The following is a 23,910-nucleotide window of genomic DNA, read 5'->3' on the forward strand; positions in this document are numbered from 1 at the left end:
AGTTCGATATCTTTTTTATCATTAAAAAATAAAGTTGTGTCATCAGCTAATTGGCTTATTTTAATACAATGTGTTTTCCTATCAATTTTAAGCTGAAATCCTTTTACATCTTTGTTATTTCGAAGTCTCAGTGCCAATATTTAGATAAGTATAAAAATTGAGTCAAAGGAAATTACAAATTAAAGGAAATAAAGAAAAAAAATTATTTAAGCCAAAATCAAAATAAGTTCAATAAGAAATTATTAGTATATGCATGTAAAAAGAACTTTTTTGGTTTCACAAAGCATGATACTTTCGGCCTACTATCAAATCCTTTATTACAAATAAGGAAAGTCCTTTCGACAAAATATTATTGATGTAATTATAATATAAAAATCAGTGATCAGTCTAAGTAGCTGTGAAATTTTGGGATTTTGATTGTCAATGTAGACAAACACATTACTAGCGACTGTTGTACCATTGTAGCATTCAAGTTGGCTTTTTTCTTAAAGCTGTCAAACGGAAGCTTTGTGTTTTCATATATTACATCTTTAACTAGATTAAGAAAGTCAAGAAATTATAAAGCTCTTCATTTTATATACTAGTATACATAATCGTGTGTCTCTAATTTCACAAGACTTAGTGTTAGTTATTTTTAAAAATAAGATTTTTAGTCTTTGATTTTTACAACAAACAAACACAATCGTATGTAATGGATGGTTATATCTCCTCTATTCTTTGTAGGCTAGCGGATTGGTATCAAAAACCTGTCCACTGTTCGGTTCTGGTTGTGTACCACCAACAGCTTGAACCTGCTGTTCTGCCGGTTGAGTTGTAGTCATTACTTGAGACTGTTGCCCTCTGGGATACTCCACTATTGGGTTATCTGTTTGTCCGGTAGCTATCATGACCTGCTGACCATTTGCCATAGGAATCTGAGTCTGTGGTAGGTTAAGAAACATTCCAGGTTGGGTGCCTTGCATAATAACAACTCCCTATCGAGAAATGAAAACGCAAGTATTTGTTGATACAATTAATGCTTTGTTTTATCTAAAGAAACAGTGATCACACTTTCTAGATAAACAAAAACAATTGTCATACAAGTTAATACGATACTATATGTAAGTAAATAAGAATCCTCCTTCTTGAGTTTAGGTAAAGAATAGGAAAACATACTAAAGCTCGATAAATATTCCAATGTCCAATGCACAATGTCTGTTTAAGCTGTGACTCGGTACAGGCAACCAAAACTTTCTGTGTGTCAATTGTAATAAAGTTATTTTGAGTTCCAATTCATCTATGTATTTTGCGTTAATGTCCGGAGTCAGAGAGAATATGGGTGCGACCTAGAGAAATTATAACTGACACATAAATACTGTTTTAGATACTAGCATATGTCGTATCACGGTATCAATAAAATCTTGCTGTTATGTTGGATTATATTAACAGTATAACAGTAATATTTGGTAGTGTATGGACCTTTAGGTCACCTCCCAAAAAATGCATTGAAGGACGCCTCCGGGTGCGGGAATTTCTCGCTGCATTGAAGACCTGTTGGTGACCTTCTGCTGTTGTCTGTTCTATGGTCGGGTTGTTGTCTCTTTGACACATTCCCCATTTCCATTCTCAATTTTTTTGATACTTTAAGCAGACATCTCATATTTACAGTTGTTATATATGCACAACAAAACTTGTATAACACTGAGTTGTCAACTTCAGTATTGGTTGCAACATCTAAACATCAAATCCTTTGACCCTCCTAGTTCGCCATTGTGTGACATATTTAGGTTCAATTGGATAGGGAGAGTGTTCATGTTTTGGAGCAACATTTGCTTACCTCCTGAATTGATGTCCTCCATGTGGAGCAGCAACAACAGAACGAAGAGGCAATAATTGCGATTACCACTTCTGCAAAGGACAACATAGCCATGAAAGCTGACAGAATTACAGCTTTCGAATCTTGATTTCCTGTCTGAAACAAAAATAAAAGTGTAAAGTATTGACATAAAGCAAATAAACAAAGTGAAACTGACAAAAAAAAATGTTTTATATATATATAAAATTCTTTCGTCTTATATTCAATACCAAAATGTTACATCTGCATTTATTTGTTGTGAATTTATCACTGTTATTCGAACATATCTTGGCACCAATACATAGACTATGTGAAGCGCTTGACCATTCGGAAAACAAAACTATATAAAATAGTTTCGATGGTCAAATAAGTTTAATCATTCTTTACGACTGACCAGACCATTCCATCTACATAAGGCTATTATTAGTATTCCGCTGTTCAATAGTCATAAATCGATTAAGCGAAACCAAATCCGGGTCACAAACAAAAACCGAGGGAAACACATCAATTATAAGAGCAAAACAACGGAACAACAGAAACACTGAACTGCAACAAAAACAAACGCCAAAATACATAGAAACGGACTATTTAATAACAACTACCATATTCCTGACTTGGTACAGGACATTTTAAGAAAAAATGGTGGGTTGCACCTGGTTTTATGGCTAGCCAAAACTCCGGCTTATATGGTAATGTTAAAAATACCGCTACATGTCACAATACAACTTTATTACCAACCTTGATGAATCAGACTAGAGAAAGGCATTACTCGACTAACGAAAGCTGTAATACATATTGCTTAGTTTGCTGAGTGATCACGGTCGTTCGACACAGTGCATTGGATAGTTGCATGACTTGAAATCAAGCTGAAGGGAGAACATAGTTGCTACCGCTAATTTCCAGATTTTGCACTGTGTATCTATGATTAATTTATTATAGGCCTGAATTTAAAACGCCGTACATGTGATAAGTTGTGTCCGTCGTAAAGTTATTACATGATTAGACATATATATAGTATGAAAAAATTCATAAACGGAAAATTGTACCAGGTAACCATTATAAATTGAATATCACTTTATTTCAAATTCAGTTAAAACTTTTTCTGTTCAAATAAATGCAGGGTTTTAAAATGTTTGTCATAAATTTTCAATAATCGTTCTTTTGATTGCGTTGAACATATTTCCTTGAGTTTGTGGCAAAACCCTGTTTTCAAAATATAAATGAGATTCACCACTTAACAATTAATCGCAAGCAACACACAACATTGCCAAATGATAAGACACGTTAAATAACTAAAAGCGTTATTTTGTTTATTATTCATTAGAACCAAGAATTTTTCAAAATCAAATTAAAATCAAAGAATGATCCTTTTAATTAAACGATCAATGAAAAATGTAAAAGAGCGATTCCGTGTGAACGTGTCTCTAGAATTATTCTTTGCAATCATACACAACAACTTATTTTTATATATCTCCTTTTCTCTAATACATAACAGTTTGGTAAAAAGAAATAAACAGAACGTTCGGAAGCAAAATCGTATCAGGTGAACTTACCTGACAGAACAGCATAGCATTTATGGTCAGGTTTTTAATGCTAGCATTCAAGTTTGAGATTTTGACGCGTATCAACATTGATATCAATGATGTGCCATATTATTATCTATTCGACATTTTTTTGTTAATGATAATCAACAACATTACTTACTATAATTGGACTAAACACACCAACACTTAACATAGCTGGAATGAAAATTGACGCTCCAATTATGCTACACACCATAAATCCAGTTTTCTGAATAGAAAAAAACATTGAAAGAATATAATTATACTTTGTACAATGTACATAAAATTAAAATGTTATTTAATTAAAATGGATTTACATTATTTGTTTCCTTCTTGTTACTTACAAACTTACTCTATATCTAAACAGATAAACAATATCAGAAATTCAAACGTAGCAGTATAATTTCAATAAAGCAGAGTCAATTACTGCTTTAAATTCGATTCTCATAGTTTTTGTTTTTCAACTATAAATGTAAAATCTGTTTGTCTGGTTTATTTTCGTTTTAAAGATGAGTGAATCATTGGTCTTACTTAACTTAAAGCCTACCAGACACGTCCATCTTGCTTCTCTCTTCTTTGACATACAGATAGGCAGAAAACCAGTAAAACCATACTACAATTTCAAAAATTTATATTGAAATGTATTCATATTTTTACTAATTTCTTAAAATTTTAACAAAACTAAAGGTGCATCAATTATGTTTTTAGTTATTTTTTTATGCAAGTCTCCTTTTTAAGCATTGTTATAAAATTACATACTATAAGTGAGTAGCATAATACCAGAGATACAAGGGCCCAGATCTTAGCAAATATATGACTCACAGTACATCAAAATCATCAGCGCTATAATGTTGTTTATTGTGCCAATTGCATCTTATGTTTGTATTCGAATCCAATTATACTTCATGATATTGAATATCATTACAAATTCCGTGATTCGTATCAATTTTTCAATAGCCGACGATGGAACATTCAAACAAAAAAAATCTTTGACAAGCGAGTTGGACAGGAAATATAACGTTTTAATGCATTGCTGTGTTTTTTCTACATTGGCTAGAGGTATAGGGGGAGGGTTGAGATCTCATCAAACATGTTTAACCCCGCCGCCTTTTTGTGCCTGTCCCAGGTCAGGAGACTCTGGCCCTTGTTAGTCTAATATGTTTTCAAGTAACGAGTGCTGGAAGTGAAAAAAAATCGATTTTTGACATTAAAATTGGTTCCTTGAACATACAACCAGTCTACAAATTCAATGTGCTATACTCTCAGTTTTCATACAAGTGTAATCTTAACAAGTTCTCCAAACGCAGCAAAATTAACAAAGTCTATCTCTCTCTCTCTCTCTCTCTCTCTCTCTCTCTCTCTCTCTCTCTCTCTCTCTCTAATATTGTGGTGGAGGGGGTTGTTAGATGTGTGATTAAGCAATTGGACAAACACTCAGTGATTTTTTTACAGGAATTTGTATATAAAAATAAGGAGATGTGGTATGATTGCCAATGAGACAGCTATCTACCAAAGTTCAAAAGAAGTGGATGTAAGCAATTATAGGCAACAGTACGGCCTTCAACAATGAGAACACCCCATACCGTATAGTCGGCTATAAAGGCCCGACATGAAAATTATGAAACAATTCAATTGAGAAAACTGACGGCCTAATTCTAAAAAAAAACAAATTAAGAAAAACAAATATGACGACATGAACCAACGACAACCACTGAACTACAGGCTCCTAACTTGGGAATGTGGCGGAGTTAATATAAATAAGAAGATGTGGTATGAGTGCCAATGAGACAACTATCCATCCAAGTCACAATGTTTAAAAGGTAAACAATAATAGGTCTTCAGCCTTGGCTCACACCGAACAACAAGCTATAAAGGCCCCAAAATGACTAGTGTAAAACAATTCAAACAGGAAAACCAACGGTCTAATCTATTTAAAAAACGAGAAACGAGAACAACTTATGAACCACACCAATAAACGACAACCACTGAACAACAGGCTCCTGACCAAGGACAGGCGCATACAAATGCAGCGGCTTAAACATGTTTGTGAGCGCTCAACCCTATCCTAACATGATACAGTGGTGTAACAGCACAACATAAGATCAAACTGTAAAAAGCAGTTGAAAAAGGCTTAACTCATCAGATCGACACAAAGCAGAAAGACATCAAACAAAGACAAAAAACGGACGTGGCAGGATATTTATACATCCCTCATCCCTTACAACAAAAAAGACACTAAACACAGATCTGAGAGTACTCGCAGTTAATAACAACTAGTTCAAAGCCAATAACAACTATATATAATAAAAAAATCATGTATCGAATACTAAAATATCAATCAGTACACATCCAACATCCAATGGATTTAATGTAAAGACGTCATTAACAGTCAGAGCAAAACATGACCTTGTGCAATGCCAAAACAAAAGTATTGACAGATTGTAGTACCGTGAAAGTACATATGTGTATAACAATGATATCTAGTATGGTTTTAATATACTGATAACAAAATCAATATTTGTACCAATAAAAATAATATTCAAAGATGTAATTACAGTTTTGAATTGGTAACCTTTTAGAATAAGTTAATTTAAAGGATTGATAAGTTTACTCGGATCGTATCTAAATTTCCGGACTCGGTTAACAACATCACCGTAAAATTTAGGATGTGCTATTCCGTTTGAAATAAGTTTTCTACAGGTTCAGCCAAACCTGCAAACCAAATCTTTGTATCTATTGAAGAATTTAGTAAAGGTTTTAAGTAATTTGTGGTAACGAAATCCCTGACTTAATAATTTACTAGTAATACATGGATTACGCTCATTGAAATCGAAAACGTCACTACAGACACGGGGATAGCAAACGAGTTGGGATATTTAAACGCTGAAAGACGGTGCCAAAGGGGAACATCACCGTTCAAAAAAATGAAAATTAACAATAGCGGGGAAATATCATCCCTTTTCTCGTAAATTTGCGTGTAGAGTTTCTGGTGTAAAACTGAAATATCTAAATCTAGGAAATGAGTTATTGCTGTTAAAATTTGATTTAGTTCCTTTTGGTATATTTCAGCAATATATTTAGAAAACTCTTGATTATTTAACGAAAAAAATATCATCAAGATGACGGTAAGCGTTGTTGAATTTATCAATTAAATGGTTCTTTATTGAGTTTGGCCCTAAACTGTGCTTCATAACAGTATATGAACACATTTGCAATAAAAGGGGCACAATTGGTGGCCATTGGAATACCTACAACTTGTCGATATATATTCATATAAATCTTTCTACAATTGTATAATTCCAACACAGTTTTTCTTAAGAAAAGTTATAAGTCAGCTTACAACTATTCACTTACCCATCCAGAACATATTAGACAAGTTATGTCAAATGTAAAAAACCATGCGTGGTCATGATAATATCGACTATCCGAAATCACTCCAATTAAACTAAGAATCCCAAGTAGAACGCCAAGACCTATCTGTATACCACCAAACACCTTAAATGTCCTCACTGGAAATGCCTGTTGCTGGCGTCCGACTGGTGGAGCTTGTTGGATTCCCACCACTTGTGGTATAAATTGGGACGACATCGGAATATTTGCAGTCGTTATTGACATTCTGAAATTTCCAAAAAAAACCTCAAAGAATCTGATTGATACCCGTCGGTATACAGTGCATTGCTAGGTGATGATCTATACATGCCTAGGATTTTGGTTGTTGAGACCAGTGCCTACCCCACGCAATAAGCTCATAACAGTTAGGTAAACAAATGAACATGTTGACACTAAGAGCTTTGATAGTATGACGCATAAATGAGGATATATCTTTTGGTTTGCAATTGATGTTTGTAATTTTTTGTTTGGTACGACAATTTCGGAAAGTTTCAAGAGGATTGTGCTCTGTTCTTGTTTAATGTTTTGTTGAATGAAAGGCCGATTCTATTTTTGTGCTTCATTTTTGTTTACATTTTATACTAGTTTTTAGTGCAATTTTATTCGTTACTGGAATGTTTTACTGCTTTGCATCACGGTGTGAAGCTATTAGTTTAAGTCGATATACACTCCATCCTAAAATTATTACTAAACAACAGTTTCTTCTGATTGGGTGCTCATTGGTGTAGCTAATATTCTATTGGCTTGAATGAGTTATAAAATTGGGAACACGTCAGGAAGGTAAAAGGAATTTTAGAATGGTGTAATATTTAAGACCCGATCGATTAACAAGTTGCTATAAGATAAAATACTGTTGGATAAGCGCTGATAGTCAAAATTGGTACATTTATTATAACGCATTTACTTTGCTTTGATCTGTACATTCATTATTATGCATTTCTTTTGCTTTATTCTGTATTAGACGATTAGCTTAATTGGTATTATTTCCGTCGTATGTGTATGGGATGTAATCATATCATCAGTCATTACATATGATATACCAAAATGATAGCTTTATTCACTTATGCGTTTACTCGACGCTGACCGATATGTAATAATTAGATATTTATTTGTTAAAAGTATATTTGTTAAACTATCGCAGTGTACAATCATAGAAAGTATGGTCTAAAACGGCACTTTAGAAAAGTGTCAAACAAAATAAACAGCATAAAAATATATATAGTGTAACCTTCGGAACATGGTAAATTTAAAACATCAATTTATGCGTTACCATCGCTGTGTACTTTATTGGTGTAACACTACTAATTTGGGATCGGTCAGAAAGAACAAACCAGAAAGAAGAACATATTAAAAACAAAATCGTTCATACGCATGGATGTAACTTTCAAAATATGTAGAATATTTTGGTACTTTTGGTATCAAATGAAAGCTAAATGGTTGGGGTTTATTGTAGAACACTTTTTGACTAATAATTTTGAATAATGAAAATTTGCAAGGAATTTAAACAGGGGGTACATGTATATTTTGACAATTTCTCAGATCTGAAGTACTTATATTAGTATTTTCTAAGTTCCGGGAACCAATATACTCTTATATTCAACTAAAGGTATGGTGATTTTGTCAGCTCAATACAAACAGTGGTTTGACATGAAATGGTGTTATATTATTTGAACTTAAGACAAAAGAGCTATGAATGCTGAAATTGACGAATTTAACATAGAAAGCAGTATGGCCAATAACGATGCTCTCTTGCTAACTAATGTAAAGTTTGGTGTCGATTTCGAACGCATATATCCCATCGAACTTGAAATGAATAATATAACGGACACAGTTTAGTCTGCCTCCTAACTTGACTTACATCTAGAAATTGACAATAAGATTCGGTTGAAAACAAAACTTTACGACAAGAGAGATGATTTCAGCTTCCTAACTTTCCATTTTGATGTAGCAACATTCAATATTCCAGCAGCGCCTGCATATGGAGTATATATCTCTCAGTTGATACGATAATCCAGAGCTTACATTTCCTTTAATGATTTAATTGATAGAAGAATATTGCTTACAAGGAATCCATAGAACAAAGAACTAATTGGTGAAGTTGAAATAATTCATTCGAAAATTTTACGGACGCCATCACACGTTGGCTGAACGTTATAGAATATCTGTTTCACAGATGACGGATATGTTCCAATTGTCATAACCACAATCCCTTCTTCTTTTCCTCAAATGTGACCTACCTTATTTGACTTATCACCGGGTATGTGCTTGTATGAACAACACGAAGGGTGCAACCAGTGGAGCAGGGTCTACTTACCCTTCTGGAACATTTGAGATCACCCCCAGTTTTTGTTGGGGTTTGTGTTGCTTAGTTTTTATTTTTTCTATGTTGTGTTTTGTGTATATTTGTTTGTCTTTATGTCGTTTTTCGTTTTTGCCACGGCATTGTCTGTTAGTTTTCGACTTATGAGTTTGAATTACCCTTTTATATCTTTCGCATCTCCATTAGTGTTGTAGATTCTTTTGGGTGATGCTGAAGTTGAGAGTCTCAATTTACCTAACAGAAATTTTATTGATCAGAGAAAGTAAAAATATTCAGTCAGAATAAACGGTATCGCGTATCAGTCTTATCAAGTAGATCCGAATATAACTCCTTGGTCTAATGAATAATTTGTTAGTTTTATTACAATATTTCATGTTTCATTTTCCTTCACAGTCCTTTAATTCGTGGCCTTCGGAACAGAGTCCTTTTACTGTAAGGTTGCATTTGATATCATATCACTAATGATAATGAAACTGAAACCCAAATAAAAGTATCCGAAAATTAAAAAAATGATAATAAATGCTTCTGAATTGAATTGAAATATTGCGAAATACGGTCCAGGACAATATCTCATTATGAAATAGTCATTCTTTGTGAACTTTGGTTCATTTTTCTGGACAAAATTTCTCTGTAAAACATTGTCCATAAGGGGGAAGTAACAAACAGAAATGAATATTAATAATAAAAAATAGCAACCAAAATGAATTGTATTAAGGGACAGTAACATCCCAGCAAACACAAAAACATCTTTAAAATGTTTTTAAAATGTTGTGTCTAATGTCATGAAAATATCACAAAAAAACGTGAGAAAAACATTAAATGTATGGTAGAATATATATCGGTAAAACGTTTTCTAATATATTTTCTAAAATATTTGCATAATATAATTAAAATGTTGTAAAGAAATATCATGATAATGTGAAAAACAATGGCGTATAAAACATTTTGATAATCTTTTAAAAAATATTTTCTAGAAATATTTTCTGAACGTTTGAAAAACATCATGAACATCAAATAATGTTATAAAAATGTTTTTTGGATGTTTTCTTGGAAGTGAGACTGTGCCTAAAAAATGTTTTCAAAATGTTTTAAGAAAATGTTTTTGGTTGATATCTAGATCATATCAATATAAAAATTTCTGTACTTTTGATTGAGTTTCCTGCTTTTTTAAATAACAAATCATTAGTTAAATTAATTTATACACAGTGATTAATTCTATATACAAACAAGAATAAATCAGTTGTTTTGCTAAGCATATGAAATTCAATTCAAAGTCTCTAAAAACAAGAAGTATCTACAAATTTTGACACATCCAAAATGGCAGACACAACTCATCATGGTCAAGCCACTTACCAAATATGAAGTCATTCTGTTCATCAGCATTACTAATTAAAGTAATGAAAAATTTGAGAACATTCAACATTTTGAAATACAATGTATAAGCAAACACGAAACAGGTGCCAGATACAAAAATGTTCACACATCACAGTTCATCACTATCAAGCAGCTCATTAAATATGAACTCATCTTTATCATCAGTTTTGCGAAAAACAGTGATGAAAATATTTGTTGGACAAAATCCGACAAATATAGGTGGACAGACGACAGACAGTGCAAGAAAGCCCACATTCCAACCACAATGGTATAATGTTTAGTTTTTCACTCTCAACTTTTATTAACTATCTTATACACATCATGCATATGTCAACCTGAACATGCATGACATATATGCCATTGGACATTATGCAAACATTATACACATTTTTAAGTTTAAGTTACATTGACTAAAACTTGTGTCCCAAATTCAGATTTTTCAATACAACTTCTCTTTCTAAACTAAAACATTACACTTCTAATAGGGTTATATCTTAAGTCAATAATCATTGATAATTGGCTGAAGAGATGAGAACAAAACACCATTCTACATCAACTATTTGATTTATTTAAGAATACATTGAAAAAGTCAATCAATTGTCTTATTCAAAATCACTTGGAATGTCTTGTAGTGTCTTATATCTTTTTCTTGCTGTGCCATGCTTCTGAAAAAAAAATTAATCTTACACTCATATATAAACTTCTTGCACATTCCTTTATTATAGAACGATTCATGTTGCCTGAAGGATATACATCCCCTCCCTTTTAAAGTTCTGAAACAAATAACGATGATAGTCTGTCGGAAGGGGACGATAAATGGCTGACCGTGTTAAGAGAGAGCAATATGCCACGCTGAACTTCATTCAGTTATTTAAAAAAAAAAAAAACATAAAAAACTTTAGACTAGATATGTGTCCAGTGAAGAGTCTTATTTCATTATACTCGTTGATTGTTGTCTATCATATTTTTTTCTTTAATTGTTTTGTATAAATCAGGCTGTTGTTTTTCTTGTTTTTTTTTTAGTTTTCATTAAATGCATTGTATCATGTAGGGGCCTTTAAAAGCCCTGCTACATAATGTCATTAAACATCTTATTGTCCTTTTTAAGTGTTAAACTCTGTAGAGTGACATAGTTTATAGCTTGTCATTTGTATCTAAGGGCATATGATACAGTCCTAGAAGTATACTATAGGCACATAATAACTTATCAAAGTGTCACGCATTGTTTTCGCAATGATGATAATAATATAACTTAACTTCCGAGAAACACACAGATGTCATTAAATGAGTTGTTTATATGTATTTGAAATACTTCAAAGGAAAGCAAATATGTTGTTTATGAAAGCACACTGTTGGACTAAAAGATTGATTTAAATAAACAACTTGTTTCTATTTTGTCACAAAAAAAAATAATTTATTCAAATATCCAGATATCTTTTCTGTATTGTATGCCCTTAAACTTGAATGTAATGCATTGTTTATGCTAAATATTTGAATTAAATATGGAATAACATTAATTCTGTATGAAAATCTTACTTCAAAAAAAAATTCTCCTGAAAGGTTGTAGACATTCCAAAGAACCTGCGCCACTTCCAAATTGTAAACCTGCATATTGAACTTGTCCTTTGTGGCTTTTCTTTTAGCTCCTGTTAAAAAATAAAAGATACATTGTATGTACATTGTGTGTATGAAGCAATAAATATAGTTTTAAGCAACAGTTTATATTATCTTGCTTGTACTGAAGTCTCACATAGTCTTTGTAATGTTCATTAAGCTGTTAAGGGAAATTTAATTTACTGTTTTGCAAATACATACATACACTGATTTTACTAGAAAAAAAAATCTCCATATTCAAATGGTGCTTATATTAGTGTTAGTGTAACTTGTTTGTGTGCCTCAAAAACAAGGTATTGAGTCATGCTTATTGCAATAGTTGTTGTTGGTTTAAGTCTGTCAAATTTCTTTTTCATAATGTGTATTTATTGTAGGCAGTTAGTTGTTTTGTTTCAATTGTGTTGAGAAAAATTTAACATGTGTTTGTCAAGGCTTCAAAGTGGACTATATGGCATTGGTTTTCTCAGTTTTGAAAGCCGTACAGTGACCTATAATTTCTTTTATCCAAGTCATTTAAATTCTGGTGGATAGCTGTCTCATACACCTTATAGCTATTTCAGTATTTGGAAATCTGTCCCGCTTGAACTTTTTACGTCAGCATACGTCATACAATAATACACCTTATCGCTATTCCCGCTTGACCCGAGAATCTATCCTGCTTGAAATTTTGACGTCAAACAAAAATCACTTTTCCATTGTGGCATCAGATATTTTTTATGATGACGTCAAAATTTTAAGGGAACTTGTGACAGTTGTGTGATGTCCAGTAATGGCGGACAAATAGCAATAAGGTGTATTACTTTCAATTGTGGTGTCAAATATTTTCTAATATGACGTCAACATTTTACAGGAACTTTTGTGATGTCCATGGCAAGTAATGGTGGACAAATAGCGATAAAGTGTATTGGCAATCAAACAGACAAGCCACATATCCTTATAATTTTTTTATATAAATGAACAAATTCATAATTGTTGTACGTAGATGCTTGAACAGTGGCGGCTTTAGGGGCCCCGACCCCCTTATGGAGCTACTTATAAGATAAATGTATAGACTATTTACAAGTATCACTCCAAACGTTTGCTTGCCTTGGGCAGGGGCCCCCCTTTTTTCAAAACCTTGATCCGCACCTCCAGAAACAGATGTAATTTGGTTCCGATTATGATTGAAGACACACAATGAATGCACAAGTTTCATCTTAACAGATTAAGCATTCTTACCAAGTGAGTATATATCGCGTAACAAACAATTTTCTTGGCTCTCTTTGTTGATATCCTGTCTTCGTTTCGAAATTCAAATTTCAAAATCATTTCCGGTGATAAAACAAAAGTCGATTCGGGAAAAAGGTCGGTTTTCCGTAAGGCATATAAACGATACGAAAATTGAACTCAGTACAGTTACAGTTTTCATTTCCTAATTTCTAAAATATACACGAACGAAATGAATAAACATTACAGAAAGGTGATTGTTTATTAATACATTATTGCTTAATTTAATGTTGACTCTTTTGAATTTTAATATAAGAAGGAATAAAATCTGACTTCAAGGATCTTCAAGATATCAATTAAGGATTTCAACCATAGTATCTAGCTTGTCATGAAATTGATGAAATGTAGTACTATATCTTATCCTGAAAAAAAAACGAGCTAATTCCACAAAACGTTGTTTGTGGGGTTTTGAATAAAGTTTAAATAAAATGTTATTTTTATATCCGTAAAATGTTGAATAAAATATCAGTAAGACTATTAAGTAATGTGTATGTCAGAATATTTTATAGAAAACATTAAGCTGATATTTTTCAGATGTTTTATGTAAAACATTTTAATTTTACGTTATAAAACATTTTATGCAAATAGCAAAACTATATTTTCTGTAAAACATTTTTTTGCAGAATGTTTTTTGGATATTTGGAAAATATTTACTTTAAATGTTGTTAAAATATAAAATACCAATTAAAGAAAATATTATTTTTTTTATATTATAAAATATCTACGGGATATTTTAGAACAATGTTTGAGAACATGAATAAAAGATATTAGCAAATAATATTTTGTTAATGTTGTAAAAACATTTTACTTAAATGTTAGAAATAAAACATTTCAAAAACAATAAAATAAACATTTTTTTAATGTTTAAATGATATCTTATTGAAATATTTTGTGAGAGACGTCCATATGACATTTAAAAAATGTTTTTAAAATGTTGTGTGTTTGCTGGGATACACACGTGAATAGTATTAAGGTGAAAATAACATACAAAAATTAATAGAATCAAGTGGAAAGTCACATATAAAAATGATTAAGTATCAATGGAAAAAATAACATACAAAAATAAACAGTAATAAGTGGAAAATAGCAAACAAAAAAGAAGAGTATTAAAGGGAAAATAACATTAAAAATGAATATTTAAAAGGGGGAAGTAGCAAACAAAAATAAATAGTATTCAGGGGAAAATATAACACCAAAATGAAAAGTATTACGGGAGAAAATAACAAAATCAAGAATGTTATTAAGGAAAAAATAACCTACACAAATAAAAAGTATTAACGCAAAAATAATATACGAAAATGAATAGAAATAAGGTGGAAAAAGCATACAAAAATGAATAGTATTAAAAATTAAAAATAAAATTAAAAAAAATTAATAGCAATAAGAGGAGAATAACAAACAAAAATGAAAAGTATTAAGGGGGGATAACAAACAAAAATGAATCCTAGTAACATAAAAAAGTGATTAACATTCACAAACGAATAGTAATAAGTGGAAAATAACATACAAAAATTAATTGTAATGAGAGGGAAATAACAAACAAAAAACAATAGTAATACGAGGAAACTAATTAACAAAAATTAATAGTAATAAAGGGAACTAACAAACCAAAATAAAATAGTATTTAGGGAAAATTACATTACAAATATGAATAGCAATAAGGGGAAATAACAATCTAAAATGAATACTGTAAAGGGGATATTCTATAAAAAAAATAATATCAAGGGGAAAATAACATACAAAAATGAATAGTATCAAGGGAAAAATAACTGCAAAATGAATAACAATAAGGGATATAAAATTACAAAAATGAATAGTTATAAGTGGAAAATAACATACAAAAATGAATAGTTTTTAAAGAAAACAACATACAAGATCAATATTAATAAGGGTGAAATAACATACAAAATGAATAGCAGTAAGGGGAAAATAACATAAAAACATTTATAGTTATAAGTGGAAGTTAACAAACTAAACTTTATTGTCGCCAGAATTGTTTTGCTGTATATTTATACATCACATACAGCCGAAAGGATAGTCACCTTCCTTATCATGACTTTTACTGTCGTATAGAAAGAGTCCATGTAAATATATTTGTAGAGCATGTATCCATGGGGTTCACACTTGTATGTCTTAAGCATAGACCAAAATGTTCAATAATGTTCTGAATTAACTATTATACGCAGAAACAGATGCTCATTCGGTTTTATATAAAACAGGAATTAGCATTCAAAGATGTCACTAGATTACATAATGCATTATATGAGAAAAAAAGAATATTCAACATATTCAATATATGCAATTTAAAAATGTTGCTGAGCAAAAAATGTTCATTCAAAATTAAACCAGACCGGCTTTAAAAATGTTCAGGTTAAGTGGAAAATGTGGTAATTGAACATCCTTACATGTTAATACCGGGTCAAGTGACCCGGTTTAATAATCCATACACTGCACGTCAAAATGGGGTAAATCTGTTAAGGGTTTCTCATTGGTGTATTTTAGTCCATCTGTATGAAGTAAGGTCTTTCTTAACGTCTGACTGGGTAATATTGGGTGCATCTATTACATGTGAGCAATTCCATAAGTGAGGCCGGAAAACAATCATGATAGTAGATCATGAAAATGACAGTGAAGTGTTCAATCAAGTTTTTAATCATATTGCATTAAAGAGTTTTTTGGTTGCTTTTTTTTTTATCTTAGTCACTTAATTTTGGTTTGAAAAAACGAAACTTTCACAGTTTTTATACAGGATGAAAGGCGTTTCTAGTATTCGAAAATATCTTTTTTAAGTTGTTTGATTTATGTTCCTATTAATGCATTTCATTTCATACAAAAAGTCATGACATTGTTTAAACTTAAATTTAAGTCTGGTTTGAAACTGGTTTTGTTGTCAGTTTTGCATGTATCAAATTCAAACTATATGCTCAAATCTCAAATTTTACACTTTCATTGAGTTCGAATATAGCAAAGAGCTCTTGACCAATGAAATCGTAGGATTTGGTATTTCTTAATTGTAAAGAATGAATGAAATCATGTTCTCGGTAAGGGATTATCCTACTTAAAATTCAAAACAAAGAATTTCTATAAATGAGTTACAACTGCCCGGAAGCACATTTACCACTTGAAAGAATTTGTGATTGAAATTGACTTAAAGTTGGATTTTGAAACAAAAAAAATATCAAAATAAGATTAAGTTTACTGGTGCAGGAACATTAGTACCATTAACTTTATTATGAGAATATTAATGATAACTTCAAATTACTATAAAAAAAATAAACAATATCAAAGCAATACACAAAAAAAGTTTTTAAAATTAAATATTACCTAGCTTATACTCTTTCTAAAACTCAGATAACTGGATCCGCGGTTGGTGAGAATAGTAATTTCCAGTATTCTGATAAAATCATAAAAACAGCAATTAAGTTAAACTTTTGAATATATTTAAAATATTTAAAGGCAATGTATTTGAACATTTCCCTAACGTGTTGAAGTAGTATTCGATGTAAAGGCCTGGACCAAAATATTGTCTGTAAAATAAAATTTAGTGGTAACTCAAATTTTTAATTTATTGATTTTCATTGTAAATAAACAAAAAGATAATTCCTTACTAAAATATTACATGATTTACATACACTCACAATCAGGAAACATTTCTTACCATTTCATTGTATTGTTGTGTCATCTAATGTTTAAAACACAATTTATCATATTTTCCAAAATTATAAGAAAGTCCTTACATCACTAAAACTAATCCAAATTAATATGCCTAAAAAGGAGGTCATGGATTAATTACAAATATTGCACTGACAATGAAACTAATTCTTGAATACAACCAATCAAGAGATCATTTGAGCCTTGAGCACTTTACCATATTCTAAGTTTGTAAAAGAACGGGATTATCATTATATTACATATATATAGTTATATTAACAAAAACATATGTTTTAACGTTTTGCAATACATTTTGTGTAGTTTTTGAAGGCCGTTGTACTGTAAATTTGAAGAAAAAAAGGACAATTAGAAAAATGGAAACCATCCCCTTTTTTGTAAAATCGCAAACGTTTACTCTGGAAAAACATTTTATAATTGTGTTCAATTTTTTGAAGAAAAATATATATGCTAGATTATAATCATTCTACTGTAAAAATAATATTTTAATTGATATAAGATATTCAATAATTTGTTGTGAAAAATGGTTAGCGACTTTTGATCTTGATTTCTGAAAAACTGCACCATATTTTCTTCTGATGACCAAGTTAACGTTCACCCATTTTCAAATGAATGATGTATGATATAGCTGTGTAGAAGTTATGACGATTAAATTTAGACTCTGGTTACCTGGCTAAAAACATTATGTTCAGTAAACTCACATGCCCTTTCTTTTCAACAATGAATTGATAATATTTTACCAACCTTTTCTGTCTGTGTTGTACAATGTAACTTATTGAATGAAAACAATGCCTGTCAATAATTACAAAGTAATATCTATTGCCAGATGAAATACTTCCTCAATCGATCAATAAAGTATATCTACTTTGACTTTATTTTATCGGGGTGTTTATATTTTAGTAATTAAATTACATGTCTGTTTCATTAGAATCCGAATTTTGATTGGCTGACAACCATCGCGTTGCACTCCAATATGATATTTTATTTCCTTATAAAATACAACAGCTATGACACTGCACTTGCTGTCTGTGGCAGTTTTGAAATAGTACATTGAAAGATAAACTGAAAGTTTGATATAACTAAAATTTCATAGTTGTAGAATAAAAATGTAATTATAAGAATTATAATTTTATAGTTCATCTGAGCCATGCATTTGTTTTTAATTCTTATTGTAAGAAAACGGACATCGGTCATAGTTGGTCCGCCTGTGATCCGTGACTCGTATTAATTTCAATGGCCGACGAATGAACATTTACTAAAATAAACAATCTTTGACAAAGATGTTTGAAAGGAATATAACGTTTCAATGCATTAAATGGATCAAACGTAAACGCAAGGCAGTTTTAAACAAGGCATAATGTAATACAAAAATATTTTGCTTATATTCAGAATCTTTCTGCTGATGTACTATCGAGAAACCGGTGCCGGAGGTGAAAGAAAATACGATTTGTTTACATAAAGAGTTGTTCTTGAATATACGACCAGTCTACAAATTCAATTAACTATATTCACAGTTTTACATCACACAACGGTAATTTTAACAGGTTCTTGTTACGGAGTTATGCAATCAATTTCACAGCAAAACATTTGAAAGTTCCATTCAAGTTCATGATTAATAACCAAACTTATCTCATACATGACAAAGACCTGATAGTTTTGGGACGATCATTTGATATTTTCAGGTCAACTGGGGTTAAGTAAGGGTAGGAGGATAATCTGACATTGCAACTACACATGCGATAATTGTTTTGAAGAAATTTGCGTTTAATATTTATAAAGTATTCTAAACTTCAAGTCAGGGGACAGCACTTGTCAGTGTATGAGGGACACGTTTGCCAGGTACGTTGCATTCGGCGGGAAATTTGAATGTATTGAATTAAATGAAACGATAGCCGAGTATGGGTGTCGTTGATCGGAAAATCATTACATGTTTCTGATAGAAGAATCATAACTTGACTTACATTTAAAATTGACAATGAGGTTCGGTTGAAAACAAAACTTTACGACAATAGATTAATGATTTCAGCTTCTATCTTCAGCTTCCCAATTGCGAACTTTCCATTTTGATGTAGCAAATAAACTCATCACAGATACCACTCGTTTTCTTGCTATATAAAAGGTAAATAAATAACACATTCTATTATAAAAGTTACCTTATCTGAGTTATCTCCCCTTACATAAATTACCTACTACTCCCGAAATTTGCAGATTTCCTTAAAGATCTAAACCAATTGTTATCTACTATTTCAAAATCCAAGATGGAGGAAGGCACCCGAGCCAACTTAATACTTTCCATTATTGTTTGCATTTTTCCCTTATTACTATTTATTATTATTGTCTATTATTTTTCCCTTGATTCTATTAATTTTTAGCTCACCTGGCCCAATGAGCCAAGTGAGCTTTTCTCATCACTTTGCGTCCGTCGTCTGTCGTCCCTCGTCCGTCGTCGTCGTCTGTCCTCCGTCGTCCTCTCCGTTAACTTTAACAAACATCTTCTTACAAACTTGGCCACAATAATTATTGGGGTACCTATTTTAAAAATATGTCCGATGACCCGGCCTGCTAACCAACATGGTCGCCATGGTTAAAAATGCAAGTTTTGTGTATTATTTTGAAAACCGTTATAAATAGAGAAAATCTGATGAGAGCACAAATGTTCAGAATGTTGAGCTCAACCAATTGTCCATATACGTCAAAGTTGTCAGACGACTTCTTATAGGAGTTATTGCCCTTAAAGGGGCACTAGCTAGGAGATATATAAAAAATTAAAATATAATTTTTTTTGTTCAATAATTAATGAAAGTGAAATAGTGAAATAATAATTCGCTTTTAGCGGCCATTATGGTTCAATTTGGTCAAAATAAGCTAGGAAACATTGATGATGAATTATTCACTTGCAGGTGAATAATTCGACCTCATTGAATCCGTATTCATGTGAACTTCAATTTAATATACTGTGTGATTAACACTAAGTACTAATGTTAAATTCAAGTCTGTTAAAAATGAAAAGACCTCATCAGGTGGTAAACCACAATATCGAAAAAGAACCAATAAACCACGTTACACCTGGAACGTCCCATCAATAGATATTTTCTTTTTTTCTCTAAATTGTATTGTTGATTGTTGTTTTCCGTCAAGATTTTATTTCTCTAAGTATCATTTTAAATATTAAACATTATATATTATGACATATACGACTGTATGCAGTTCATCGTATGTGTGATTTTTTTTTTGTCGATCATTTGTTTGAATAATTATTTGTTTATATAATTCGGGAGGGGGTAAAGATTGGAGTTTGTAGCAATGCATCTTATATTGTTATAATTGGTTTTGCAGTATGTATTGTGTGCTTACAATCGGGAAGTTTAGTCGTTCTAAGTGTAACGATACATTACCCCGCCTGCTGTTCTGTAGGATTGTTAAATTTATTGATTGTTGTTTGCTTGACGTACAGAGAGTATATTGGATAGTACAAGAATTGTGCCATACAATTATAGGTCACCTCCATACTTTTCAAATAGTCTGAGTTAGGTGTTGTTTGTTAAGGAGCAGAAAACGTTACTCTTTCCCTACACTGAGAATTAGATGTAATGTTCCCATTTTCACCAGACGTGTCTGTGTATCTATACATCCAGCTTAGCTAAACGGACACCGTCTTTGGTATGGGTTTTACTGATCATATATATGGCTCCTCAAAGATTCTGATTATTTATAAATCCGTGGTTTTCAGTTTGGGGATTTGAACGTTCCTGATTAAGGCGAATAAGGAAAAGTTCTTCTTATGCGCCAAATATATTCATTCTAATTTAAATATAGTGTAACTCTTGTTCTTCCCCGCATGCTCGATACCGCGCAGTGCTGTTTGGCTGCTAATTCGCGATGGTATCATCAGCCAAGTACAATGTAGTCAGTGTTCGGTACCGACATATTCAATAACATACATGTTTTAAACTCTCCGTTGATGAATATTGGAGTTACTTTAAAAACTTAGGTTACATGTACATCACCCTCAAGCAAGATCGACCTAATGTGGATTTCCTTATTCTTTTAATGTTTTATTTGTTCATACAGCTCCTCAAGTGTTGATATGCATCTTTAGCCTTAATATTTCGGTTTTGGAAGTTCTTGACAAGAGTTAATCGGGAAAAGCGCTGCGGGCCCCAAAATTTATAAAGTGTAACACTTTATAAATTGTTAGGCTCGCAGCGCTTTTCCTTCAACAAATAATTATGAAGGAAGGTGATTTTTTCTTAACAAATTATTCTTATTTTATTGAAAATTATTTTCTGAATCTATCGACATAAGTCGACATCAAAGAAATAATCATTATTTATATTTTTTTGGCTCTCATGCAGGTTAAAATTGATACAGATGCACATGAATATGCGGCGTAGAAAAACTAGTTTTTTAGGGAGAGGGTGTAGTGCCTGTAAACATGTTAAACACCGCCACATAACTTGCGGAGATCTTGAACTTTCGAATGAACAAAATCTCCTAATTTTCAAACATGTTCAAGATTTTATTAAAAGGTCTAACAGATTTCTAGTACCTTCATAAAATATTATTGCTACCGGCACGGATGATCATCACCATCAAACCTAAGTCAATATCACAGAAAATATAATTTGCTTCTTTTTCTTTTCCTCCTTTTCCATTCTTCTTGTTCTTTTTTTCTTTTTATTTATAGTTCGTATAATATTTAATGAATTTGTTAGCTTTACATGCATGCTCATAATGTTATTATTGTATATATACTTGTATTGTAATATGGAGAAGACTTCATAAGTATGATTTACTTGTGTCTCATCCATTTTGCTGATATTTAGCAAATAAAATATGTTTAAACTAAACCGCCACATTCTGTATGTGCCTGTCCCAAGCCAGAAGCCTGTACTGCAGTGATGGTCGTTTGTTGCTGTATATCATATTTGTTTTTCGTTTATTGTTTTGCACACAAATCATGCCGTTAGTTTTCTCGTTTGAATTGTTTAACATTTGTCATTTCGCGACCTTTCATAGCTTACTTTGCGGTATGGTTTTTGCTCATTGTTGAAGTCCGTATGGTGACCTTTAGTTGCCAACTTCTACGTCATTTGGTCTCTGGTGGAAAGTTGCATCATTGGTATAATCATACCACATCTTCTTATTTAAATTATGTGTATCAACAACCTTTGACATACATAAGTAATAGGACAGTTTTATATCGCTTAAGTTTTATCAAATCATTGTAACTGCATGGAAATGAGTGACGGGATAAATCACGTTTGAATATCATATGATATCAGATTTGAAAATAGCCTTCGAGTATGGATGTGAAGTTAGCAGCCGGTTCGTTATTCGATATTCGATATTCAATATCTAACCGGCTGCTAGCAGTCGGTTCGATATTCAAATTTAGTTGAAAATCATAAAAGATATAATATTTAATAACATTAAAAGCATGATTCTTATAGTTGAAAGGAGTGAAAAGATACGTAGGAAATCGTTTAATGACCCCTTCAAGTTGTCTTAAACTCTCGTTGTCCTCAAATATAAACCCTTATCAATGCTTATGTAATTTGCATATTTGTCTTTATGTTATATAGAGTTCGGTATTTTTGCTGTACTTTTTTATACCATTCAATACACAACAATTTGCTTAAAACGATATTTAGTTTTAGTGGATACATATTTTATTGATTAAGTTCAAGTTTAACAATATACACAATTTGGCATCAACATATTAAAACAATCGAATAATTAATAGGATCCGGAAACAAGCTATCAACTATAGTACTTATATTAATCCGTTTCCTTTTTTCCTTTTTATAAAATTATTATCAACAATACATTCATTCTCCTTGTATTTTTTTGGTATGACCGCTATTTTACAATTTCCGTGAGTTTTCTTGCGTGCTATGTTGAATTTCTTTTAATAGAGTTTAGGTAGCACTCCACAGTTAGGTGTGTAGTTTTGCATTTTGGCCCCGGTGGATTTTTCAAATATGAGAGCTAGTGTGCAATAAAATTCATTTTTGGATAGCTGAAGATAAAAATAGCCTTCATAGTGGGTTTATAGGAACATCAAGATTATGTAATGTATGTAATATGGGCTGTTTTCTGTATGACAGTCCGTATTTGCATATCCATACCAAACATTGGTCCGGCAATTATTGTTATGTTTTTTTCCAACTTTTTGTCGCACGAACTTTGTGATTAAATTTTACGAAAAAAGGAGGCGAAAGACACCCATTTTTATTTGATCATTTGGTAGATTAATGTCAACAGTTTCTGAAAAGGTATCACTCGAAGGCATTGTAATTCTAGTTTGATCCAAATTTTGGGGTGATATGTGACATTTTCACCCCCCTTTTTGCAATATTTTATTATAAATAAATGCAGAATGTTGCCATGGATACACAAAAAAGGAATTATATTTCACCATTTTAACTTTTGAAAATCAAATCTATGGAAGATACTGATTACATACATATGCAAATGTATAACACAAACAGTTAGGTTAATGTATTAGAAAGACAGGAATAGAAGATGATAAAACATTTTGTGGTTCAATTTTAATTTTATTTTCTAACTATGGAGTGCTACATGTACCTTAACCAATCAAAAGAGAAGTCGTATTACAACTGCCGCTACGCAATTAATATAAATAGCTATCTTTATAATTTAATTTTATTTATATTTTATTTCAATATATTTGAAAACAATTTATAGTTCATTACTGCACATATGGTGTAAATGAAAATATGTAAAATGAAATCCTTTATTTAGAGAAGAAGTACGTACGTTAGTTAAGTTGTTTCATAATTTTATTTTTTAAAAAGAGGTAGGTTGATTGGTTGATTGTTGGTTGCTTAGCGTCCTGTGGCAAGTATTTCATGCAT

General features: G+C 31.5%; 1 protein-coding gene across 1 annotated transcript; it reads right to left on the reverse strand.

Annotated features, from left to right (window-relative positions):
• Nucleotides 1-556: 556 nt before the first annotated feature.
• On the reverse strand, nt 557-17,885 carry LOC127703080 (uncharacterized). The gene is made up of 6 exons (XM_052207488.1): nt 17,774-17,885; nt 6,751-7,012; nt 3,944-4,009; nt 3,539-3,625; nt 1,817-1,951; nt 557-974 (listed from the first exon to the last, which is right to left on the reverse strand). The coding sequence occupies exons 2-6, from the start codon at nt 7,009-7,011 to the stop codon at nt 711-713; spliced, it is 813 nt and encodes a 270-aa protein (XP_052063448.1). The 5' UTR covers nt 7,012; nt 17,774-17,885; the 3' UTR covers nt 557-710.
• Nucleotides 17,886-23,910: the final 6,025 nt, after the last annotated feature.

Source organism: Mytilus californianus, unplaced genomic scaffold, assembly GCF_021869535.1.
Source record: "Mytilus californianus isolate M0D057914Y unplaced genomic scaffold, xbMytCali1.0.p SCAF_5, whole genome shotgun sequence".
NCBI lineage: Eukaryota > Metazoa > Mollusca > Bivalvia > Mytilida > Mytilidae > Mytilus > Mytilus californianus.

Excerpts from the sequence above, each read along its gene's own strand:
- LOC127703080 (XM_052207488.1), bottom strand. The coding sequence starts at position 7,011 with ATGTCAATAACGACTGCAAATATTCCGATGTCGTCCCAATTTATACCA. Across the intron at positions 4,010-6,750 it reads GTCTAATATGTTCTGGATGG|TATGGTTTTACTGGTTTTCT; the intron begins GTAAGTGAATAG and ends TTGAAATTGTAG. Across the intron at positions 975-1,816 it reads GGAGGACATCAATTCAGGAG|GGAGTTGTTATTATGCAAGG; the intron begins GTAAGCAAATGT and ends ATTTCTCGATAG.